This window comes from Sinocyclocheilus anshuiensis, unplaced genomic scaffold (genome assembly GCF_001515605.1).
Source record: "Sinocyclocheilus anshuiensis isolate Anshui unplaced genomic scaffold, SAMN03320099.WGS_v1.1 scaffold669, whole genome shotgun sequence".
In the NCBI taxonomy this organism is placed as follows: domain Eukaryota; kingdom Metazoa; phylum Chordata; class Actinopteri; order Cypriniformes; family Cyprinidae; genus Sinocyclocheilus; species Sinocyclocheilus anshuiensis.
Window position 1 is genome coordinate 257986 of NW_015536499.1, and position 10073 is coordinate 268058.

At 40.3% G+C, this 10073-nt stretch overlaps 1 protein-coding gene across 4 annotated transcripts in view; it reads left to right on the forward strand.

Annotated features, from left to right (window-relative positions):
* LOC107688764 (nuclear factor of activated T-cells 5-like) overlaps positions 1 to 10073 on the forward strand; it is a 27230-nt gene that overhangs the window by 14744 nt on the left and 2413 nt on the right. For 2 of the 4 annotated variants that reach the window (XM_016486538.1, XM_016486530.1), the window contains 11 exons: positions 302 to 427; positions 4268 to 4844; positions 4934 to 5117; positions 5211 to 5401; positions 5495 to 5667; positions 5756 to 5890; positions 6035 to 6087; positions 6190 to 6322; positions 7040 to 7114; positions 7229 to 7338; positions 7494 to 9771. In XM_016486538.1, coding sequence (XP_016342024.1) covers positions 302 to 427; positions 4268 to 4844; positions 4934 to 5117; positions 5211 to 5401; positions 5495 to 5667; positions 5756 to 5890; positions 6035 to 6087; positions 6190 to 6322; positions 7040 to 7114; positions 7229 to 7338; positions 7494 to 9771 — 4035 coding nt within the window. Of the gene's footprint in view, positions 1 to 301; positions 428 to 4234; positions 4845 to 4933; positions 5118 to 5210; positions 5402 to 5494; positions 5668 to 5755; positions 5891 to 6034; positions 6088 to 6189; positions 6323 to 7039; positions 7115 to 7228; positions 7339 to 7493; positions 9772 to 10073 lie in introns of all 4 variants that reach the window. The other 2 variants (XM_016486553.1, XM_016486546.1) reach the window with 2 other exon arrangements.

The following is a 10073-nucleotide window of genomic DNA, read 5'->3' on the forward strand; positions in this document are numbered from 1 at the left end:
TTTAAACGAGGCATTTTAGGAGGGCGTGGACAAGTCTTAACTTTTATAAAGAATATCTCTGGGTTTGAGACTTTAGTCTTTGCAACTTTAGGGATCTTATCTATTCACGAACAGCTTGTAACACTCCTAAGAGAAAGGAAAACTTGAAATCGCATCATATGACCCCTTTAAAATATGAAGCACTGCATGCAGCAAGATGCCATCATTGCTCAAGATTTATTGTTCTTTGTTAGCACATCTTAGTACAAGTTAGTACATCTTGACCTCACCCTGACTCTCTCTCACACTTTGTGTGTTTCAGAGTCAGTGTATGACCTGCTCCCTAAAGAGCTGCAGTTGCCCTCGGTCGTACAGCAGGACAACCCCACCATGAGCCAGAAGAGCGGTGGAGAGGCCGGACCTCCTCCTCCGGCTGCCCTGGCCTCAGGTAGGACACTTTTCAAATCGCTCCTTCCTTCCCTGTCTTTTATTTTAATCATTTTTTGTTCAAGCTAGAAAGACTCTCCTAATCAGTTTCGCTCAGTCCTGTGCGCGTGATGTTCAGGTGACTTCCTGTGAAGCTTAACTTCCGATTTTTGTGTTTTTGGATCTTTACTAAACTTTTCTCTTTAGTGGTGTGGTGTTTTAATTTTTTTTTTTTAATTTTCTGTCTAAGCATATGGTTTGTACAATTTCCTTTCTAGTGCTGCTGACCAGTGCTTTCTGTTTCACTTATCACACTTTTTTAAAACCCATCTGCACGTCCTGACCTTTTTTTTCTTTCCTCTCTTTTGGCTGTTTAGATCATTTCAGATTTTGCAGACTAACTCATTTCAAGTGTCTTACTTGACCTGTCCCATTAAACCTGTTAAAAAGAGCTTCCTGTCTGTCAGTGGGGAAGAGTGATTTCCTGACTTTTCCTAGTCTGGAGAGTAGGGCTGCACGATAAATCGCATGCGATATTTAATGCGCATCTTGTCAGTAATGCCGGTTCTGTAATCAGTGGTAAATCTCCATCATGTGCGTGCTTTCACATAGAGCAGCATTTACTACACAGAGCCGTTGTTCACCAGCAAGCTGCGCAAAACATGTGCTAAATATCGTATGCGATTTATCGTGCAGCCCTACCGGAGAGCATGTTATGGTTGAACAGGGCCCTGTGATTTCCGCGATGTGGAAAACGCGGACGGAATCGTGAAATCCAGTCATAAAAATGGAATTTACTGTATAACACGGAACGTCACGGAATTTGTCAAAGTTTGGGTGAATTCATCAAAAGTAGGTCATTACACTTAGTATCTGTACATATTAAGCAACAAAAATACTATTTAAATATGAATCCTGCATGTTCTGAGTGTCGCTGTTAATGAATGGCACATATGCGCTGTTTCCTTTACTAGTGAGCGCGCGTGACGCTTGCGGTGATTTCAGCATCTGCCACCTCAATATTTGAATACGTGAACACATAAACGATCTCTAGAACTGCTCTGAGTCACTTCACGAGCATTTAACCATTTAATTTGAGAGAAACTATCGTCATATATGCACACAGAAATTTAAAGGTATTCACGGCAACCCGTCAAAATAAAAGTTTGGTTTAACTTGAAGACATTATTGTGCCTGAAATAGCCTGTTACTGTTGTTCAGTAGATGTACGTACATACTACTACGATTACTAAAATGATTAAAACTTTACTTTTTAAGGAATTATTACACAATATTTCTTTCATGTTTTAATGTTAATAGTAAATCCCCTTTGTTTGCCAAAAACAAAAAAACCTAACCCTAACAAAATTTTTATTTGGTTAAAAGATTAATTAAATTAATGTTTTATGCCTTCATTTGATAACCAGAAAAATGTAAATACAAAACAGAATTTCTGAGGGAAGAAAAACAATATTTCATAGGCTATTGTAAAAATAAATTAATAAATTGTTTTTATTCATTCAAATAATTAGACGTGTGAACAGAATTTGGTAACAATAAAACAGAAGGAACGAAAGAAAGAATAAATAAAACATTTCTTAGGTTTCTAAACATGTAATTTTTGTTAAACGTTTAATAAATTGATGTTAAATTGTATAAGTTTCATGATTTTAATTAACTAGACATTAGACACATTTTTTTATTGATAAAATGTAATTTAAACATTAAAAAAAGAGTCCAGAAAAATTAAAAGGAAAAAAAAAAAAATGGAATCCAGAAAAATTAAAATGGAAAAAACTGAATTTGGAAAAAAATAAAACGAAATTTGGGAAAAAATAAAGCGGATTTCATAGGGCCCTAGTTGAAGCCAGTCAAGGCAATATAAACAGCACTTACTGACTGGCAGTGGTCCTTAGCACATTAGGTGACATCTGGGGGAAAAAAATAATAAATTATTTTTCATCTTTGTCTACAATTATATTGGCATCAGGCCTAATTTGGGGCTTTCCTCTTAATCTTTTTGCTTCTTTTTTGGAGGCCTTTGTTTCTCTCAACTAATGATAAAATTGCTTTAAATCAGAGTAGGGCTGGGCAATATAGCAAAAAAAAAAAAAACATTCAATATTAAATCTGTTTTTATATTAATACTTCAAATCTTGTTTATGTGTGCATTTGCAATGGAAACAAAACAAACAAAAAACAGGTATTTTTCAGCAATGTCAATCAAATACAATAAAATATCAATAAAAAATAAAATAAAGTTAAAAATTAATCATGAATTGTTTTCCACAATGTTTTTATAAACTGAATATAAAAGTGAATGTTTAATAATTTCTACTTGCACCAATATAAGAATGCATATTAACAGCATAATGCATAATATCAATATTTAGTTGAGATGACATCATAAGTGATCTTATGTATTTTCTTAATTCTTATCAATTTATGAAAATGATTTTTTAACGAAAATGTTTTGTTTTCATAATCTTAATCAGAATGTAATACTAACATTTTGATAGCTGTTTCACTTGGAAATTCACTTCTGTTTTATGCCGAAAACAAAATATATTTGTATTAAAAAATTTGTCACATGAAAAATTCAGTGCCACACAAGGATGCTTGTGAATATTCTAGAGCGAACAAATACTTTTGATTAATTTAAATTCATTTGCAGAAATCAAACTGTTGTGATTTCTGCTACTCAGGTTTAAATTAGAGACATTATTAAAATATCTTGTTTTATTGATTTACGTGCTTAAAGTCATTTTGACATTTACAACTTTGCTTCGGCCAACAAAATAATATCAAATATATCGCCCAGTCCTAATTAAAAGGCAATACTGTGATTGCAAATATGTTTGCAAGTAGCCAGGTTAACATTACACTACTTCCTGTTTTGACAGGAAGCTGAGGGATCTTTAAGTGAAGCAGCCCAGACAAATATCAGTGTTTTTGCAGCAATAAATTTGAGGTAAAACAATCAACCAAAACCAAATCCACCACCGCATTAGGATGGTGAGAAAACCAATTATTTGATTCTCTAGAAAAACTGGCCCATGAAATTTGTAATCTTAAAAAAAAAAAAAAAAAACATGTTTTTATGAATATTATGATTTTTTTGCTCAAATGATTCTGACCAAAATTTGCTGATATCTACATTGGATGACCAGCACTTATTGTTTATTCGCTGTCATTTGTCGTTTTTATTCCAGGGAGTTCCCTCTGAATCAGGGAGAGTCTGCATATAAAATGGTCTGCAGTTCTCTGCTTCGTAGGTCAGAAGCTTGTTTATTCTGTCTCCATGGCTACGTTCAGTCCCAACCAAATCGTCCAATTGGCATGCATTAGTCGACACCTCAGAATTGTCATTGTGCAATATTATTTGTCTATGAGAGGCTGTTTTTAATAGATCAGCTCTGGGTTATCAACCAGTACCACACCAGTTTGCCCAGTTGGCATGCATTAGTTTCAGAGTTATCATTGGCCAATGTAATTTGGCTTTTTTTGAATAGATCATCACTGGGTTGTGCAGAAGTGACAACAAATGCTCTGTAGACCCCTTACGCATGTTTATTTTTTGCTTTTTTATGATAGGACTAGTTATTGGGCCATTATTGAGATTCTGCAAAATAGCTGCAATGTTCTAAAGAAGAATTTATATAGATAAGAAAGAAATAAGGGATTGGATAATGTGTCAGCTTAATTAGGCCTACTTTAATTAGCGATTTAATATTAACAAGACATTCAAAACAGATAGAAGGCATTGATCAGATATCATTTCGGGTTTCACTGCTTGATCGGGACTGCTAGCCAGATTTGCACGGGCAAGTTTTATTAACGTTCTGCATTGTGCACACTACAGATGCTGCTGCCACTTGCGCCGCTGCCTCCTCCCCTGGAGGACTCAGCAGTACATTTCCTTCCTGTCCCAGCATGCTCACCGCTACCTCAGCCCCAGAGCAGGCTTGCAGGCTCCACAGCGGTCCTGCCGCAGAGGGGATGCCAGAGAGAATGGGTGTGGAGCCTGGATCAGTGGTGGCTATCAGTGCGGTAGACACTGTCGTAGCCACACAGAGCCAGGCAACCCCCTCGAAGCGGCGGACTGTCCTGAGCATCTCTCCACCTCCGGAGGACCTGCTGGATGATAGTTGTATGTCCTGCCAGGATGATCTGCTTGCCAACCAGGACTCGGAGCAGAGCAGCAGCATGTGGATGGACGACTCTGTGTCCAACTTTAGCGTGGGCAGCAGCAGTTCATACAATGATAATACTGAAGTGCCCAGAAAGTCTCGGAAGAGAACTCCTCGCCAGCGGCCGGGGCCAAAGCCTGCGGCCCGGGATGAAGCTGGCATGGATGTGTTTGATGCAGACAGCGCTAAAGCACCGCACTTTGTTCTTTCACAACTGGGTTCAGACACCAAAGTCACACCCAAAGTGAGGTTGGTGACGTTACTTTTTGTAATTTTTGACCTCAAAAAAATTTAGTTTTACAGTGTATTAAGTATTAACTTTTTTATTTTCCCTTCAGCTCCCTGGAAGTGTCAAACAATCAGAAAGGGGGCATTCTTTCCATTCAATACCCGCAGAAGAATGAAGGGAAGGAGCTGAAGATTTTGATTCAGCCGGAGACGCAGCACAGAGCACGATACCTGACGGAGGGAAGTAGGGGATCTGTCAAAGACCGTACCCAGCAAGGATTTCCTACAATCAAAGTAAGAATTAAATGCACATTATATTAACTGGACAAATATGCGTTTATGGATAATACAGTTAATGTGGTAATGTTTCTTAATATGGCACATCAGTTAGAGGGAGTCAATGAACCAGTGGTGCTCCAAGTATTTGTGGCTAATGACGCTGGACGTGTGAAGCCTCATGGGTTTTATCAAGCCTGCAGAGTGACGGGGCGCAACACAACGGCCTGTAAGGAAGTGGATATTGAGGGAACCACGGTTATTGAAGTAAACTTTGAGCCAACCAACTCTATGACCCAAGCGTAAGGATCATTCCGTCTGTGGTTTCCGGTGGCAATTACAGTCTCTTTTAGATAATATGTATTGTTAAAGTGTAATGTGATGTGTCTTGGCAGCGTGGACTGTGTTGGAATTTTGAAGCTGAGGAATGCCGATGTTGAAGCTCGTATAGGGGTTGCTGGCTCCAAAAAGAAGAGCACTCGAGCTCGTTTGGCCTTCAGAGTCAACATCCCAAGACCTGATGGATCTGTCCTAACCCTACAGGCCCTCTCCTCTCCTATCTTATGTAGTAAGTGCAAAGGATATCGGTATAGATTTGATAGTAAGGGATATTAGTTTCCACATTTGTAACTGTATTCCTTGTGTCACATTTTTAGCTCAACCAGCTGGAGTGCCTGAAATCCTTAAGAAGAGTCTTCACAGTGGCTCTGTCGCAGGAGGAGTGGAAGTCTTTATCATCGGCAAGAACTTTCTCAAAGGAACAAAAGTTATTTTTCAGGAAAATTCTACAGGTATTGCATGCATGGTCATCTAATGCTTTTTGCATCTAACATGCACTATATCATTGCATACTTGTGTTGGACTTTGATCTGTTTAAATGCAAGTGTAGAATATGTTTTGAACCCAAGTACATCCTTTTCCTGTTTTCTTTTCAGAAGAGAGTGGCTGGCAGGCCGAAGCAGAAATTGACATGGAACTTTTTCATCAGGCAAGTGCAGGAGAGGGCTGTACTGCTTTTAGTTCTGTTGTGTAATGCTTATCATTCATTAATATCTTGTTTAAAACATCATCTCAACATAATTTGATCCAGAATCATCTAGTGGTGAAGGTTCCCCCATATCATGACCAGACTTTGACCTCCTCGGTGTCCGTTGGGATTGCTGTAGTGACAAATGCAGGGAGAACACATGATCTACAGCCTTTTACCTACACTCCTCTAACAGGTTGGTGAAGAGAGGATACATTTATGAAATCAACAGATATCCATCTCGGATGTTCATGAGAAATATTGTGAAGATATGTTGACTATAAGCAAAGGGTGTCAATTTTCTTCCTTGGATAGTCCGAGACATACAGTTGGGATCATATTTTTGGGTTAGGGAAGTGTCCGGGGTGAACAAATCATTTGGGTCTAATTTGTTGTTAGGGATTTAGTGGTAGGGATAGTGTTTGTCCTATGGTTGTTTGATAGGAATGGGTTAGGGTATTCTTAATACATATTATTGGGTAAATCAAGCAAAGTTACTTTGGTAAAGCAGGTATTGAATTGTGAAACTTAGCATAGCAGAGACTTATCTCATGATTATTAATTTGGTCATGCTGACAGTGCTTTGTAACTGTCCAGAAGTGTCCTTTTGCATAACATAGGATTGGTACATTTGCACCTGAATGATTTTGGGCGAAACAAGTAACAGAAATGCAGGATTAGTAGAAGTGCTGCAGCTGCTATTTGAAAAGATAAACATCTACAGCAATGGATTGAAGTACATCAGGTTAAAGATTAAATGCTATTGTTTTCGCGAATATTGCTATCAAGAGTCATCAATTGTTCCTTGTGAAATTTTGTTTTGGTGACACCCCTTGATGGGACAAAGTATACAATTGCACTTCCACACCAGTAGATGATGCTATCACTCATTATTTTAACTCTTTTCATACAGAGAAAGTTGAACTACCAGTGAAATCAGAACTGCCAGCCACAGTCAAGGCTTGTACCTTTGAAGAGCAGATAAAAGGTGTGGCATTATCAAAATATTTTAATGTTTTGCATCCATTACACTTTTTATTTTTTTGATAGACTCTTTAGAGCTTTAAAGGTTGAACTCATTTGTTTATGACTTTGTTTACAGCAATGCAAACTGAGACAAATTGTCTAAACAGTGTCTTAATGTTACCTATGGTCAAACGAGAAGAACCTATGGAAGTTTCCTGCAACGCAGCACCTTCAGACATTTTTAAGGTACTGTCATTTTTAAGGTGCTGTCATCCTTTTTTTTAATTCAAGTTCCAGTTTTAACCTTGGAATCCTTTAGTTTAGGAAATAAACCCAAGCAAAGTATTGATTTCATGAATGGGGCATGAAAGTTAACATATTTTCTCATTTTTGCAATGCAGCCTGTAGAGGCCCTTAGTTCAACCCAACAAATCTTGGAGATAAGTACTGTCCTTCCCTCTGCCACCAAGTCTTTTCCAAGCCCTGTGGCTCTTCAATCCGTCGACTCACAACTGCCATCAGCTCAAATATTTACGACTCAAGAAACCTTATCCACCATTCAGAAGCAGGATATTCCTTCACCTACATCGTTCCAAGTGTCCTTGTCAGAAGACACAACAGTTCTCCAGCCTGTTCCCCCTCAGGTCCCTCAGCAGTTCTTGCGTGAAACCCCAGAAACTTTGTCTCCAGAAGACAACAGTGCAGATGGAAGTGGAATGGTATTGGTGGGCATAGACTCTCGGAATCCTCCATCCCAGCGGCCACAAGTTCAGGTGCTTTTGCCCCAGGATGGAGTTGCACAGCTAGAGAGAGCAGTAAGAGAGCTGCAAGCACAACAGCAGCTAAATTCTGTACTTTATAGTCCGACGCCATCTGCAGAGAGCCTTCAGCAACACGTCCAGGAAAACATGAACAGTTTAAGGTTGGGTGGAAATGAGACAACTCTAATAAACCAGCAACAGCAGCAGCAAGAGCAGAATATATTGGAAAATCTTCAGCAACAGCAACAGAAAGCACTTGTGGATCTACAACATCAACAGACAGTCCTTGAAAATTTGCAGCAGCATCAGAAGGTCTTTGAAAACTTCCAGCAACAGGCTCTTGGCAACATTCAGCAGCAGCAAACACACAAAGTTTTGGAGAATCTACAGCATCAACAGCAGCATCAGAACGTCCTGGAAAACATTCAGCAACAAAGTTCCATAGTGACTCTGCAGCATCAAAAAGTTCTCGATAATCTTCAGCAGCAGCAACAGCATCAGAAAAATTTAGAAACTCTTCAGCATCAGGAAGTATTAGAGAACCTAAAGCAACAATTGCAGTCAGAGCTCTTGCAGACACAGATTCCAATGCAGTGCACGCCTAGCTTCGCTAGCGAACAGCAAAGCTCCACACAGACTAATACTCTATCGCAGCCCTCTGAAGGCTTCCTCCAGAACCCAACCCAGGAGCAGTTGCAGCAGCAGGCTGCTCTTTTCCAACAGACAGGAGGTCTTTTGACCATTCAGACATCAAGCTTTCTGCAGCAGCCATCCTCTCAACCCTCACCTCCACAGCCACTTTTTCAGAGTCATAACCCCTTGACTGAAACACAAGACTCACAGACAGTACTCTTTGGAACCACAAAGTCACCACAAGTCCAAGCAACGTTATTTCCTGGTACCATGACAATGCTAACAAGCACCAATCTACCTACAGATCAGCAGGGTCCTCCAGCTAGCCTGTTTATTGCGCAGAGTGTGTTGCCCAGCCAGCTATCATCGGATAATAACCAGAACCAGCAGCAGCAACAGATAACTTTCCTCACACCCATGCAGACATCTGGAACAGAAGCTCAGACTGTCTCACTTTTTCAGGGACAAGCACAATTGTCCACCCCAATGGAACAACAACAGTCTCCCCAACAACAACAAATGGCAACACCCCAACAGGCCCCTCTTTTTCCAAATATTGCCACAATATCCCCAAATCAAGCACAGCAACAAACACAGACTGGCATATTGTTCTGTACCACAACCATTAATCCCCATGATCTGCCCCAGGCTTTGCTATTCAGTGGCCAGAACCAAGCTTCTTTAGGAAGTGACCGTCTCCCAGAGAATATATTTCAGGAGCAGCAACCCATGCAAGTTGTTCCCAGCTCTGAAAATGTTGCCGTGAACAACCCTTCAAACCAACCCACCACCTCAGCAGCCCAGCCAACTCCGAATCCATCAATAATTTTTCCACAACCCAGTGTTGTGAGTGTTGCCCAACAAGACTCGACGGAGCCCATGTCTTTTCAAGACCAGAGCACCATTGTGAGTGACTCGTCTGCCAGTATGTCTTCAACACGGACAGAACTTTTTCAGGACCAGCAACCTATGCAGGTTGTCTCCAGTGCCACCACCGTAACCCCTGTCTCTCCTACGGACCAACATTCTGTCAACATTTTTTTGCCTCAGTCAGCAATTTCAGTCCTGCAAGGTGGTGTAAGTGCTCAGGAGTTACCTCCAACTGCCACAGCAGCAACCATCTTTAGTGGACAGAGTGGTGTGGCAGTGGGCGGTCTCCAGAACACCACATCTTCCACCCCTCAGCAACCTCCCAGCCAACTCTTTCAGACAGCTATTGGGGGAACTCTTAGCCAACCTGGACAGCCAGGACAAGCAGGTCTTTATCTCTTTGAGATTCCCAGTGGTAAGTGCAATTAAGTCACAACATGAAATCAGAATTGCAATCATTCTCAAGAGATTCTTTGGAGCAGTGCTTCTCAAACCTGTCCTGGGGACCCCTAACACTATACATTTTGTATGTCTCCCTCATCAGACACACCTAATTTAAGTTTTGCAGTCTCCGTTAAATGAGCTGGTCAGTTGAATTCAGGTGTTAGATGAGGAAGACAAAATGTGAATTTGTGGGGGGACCCCAGGACTAGGCTTGCCGCGATAGACGGTGTTGACGGTGATACCGGTGTTAAGCCGCAACACCGGTTACGTCAC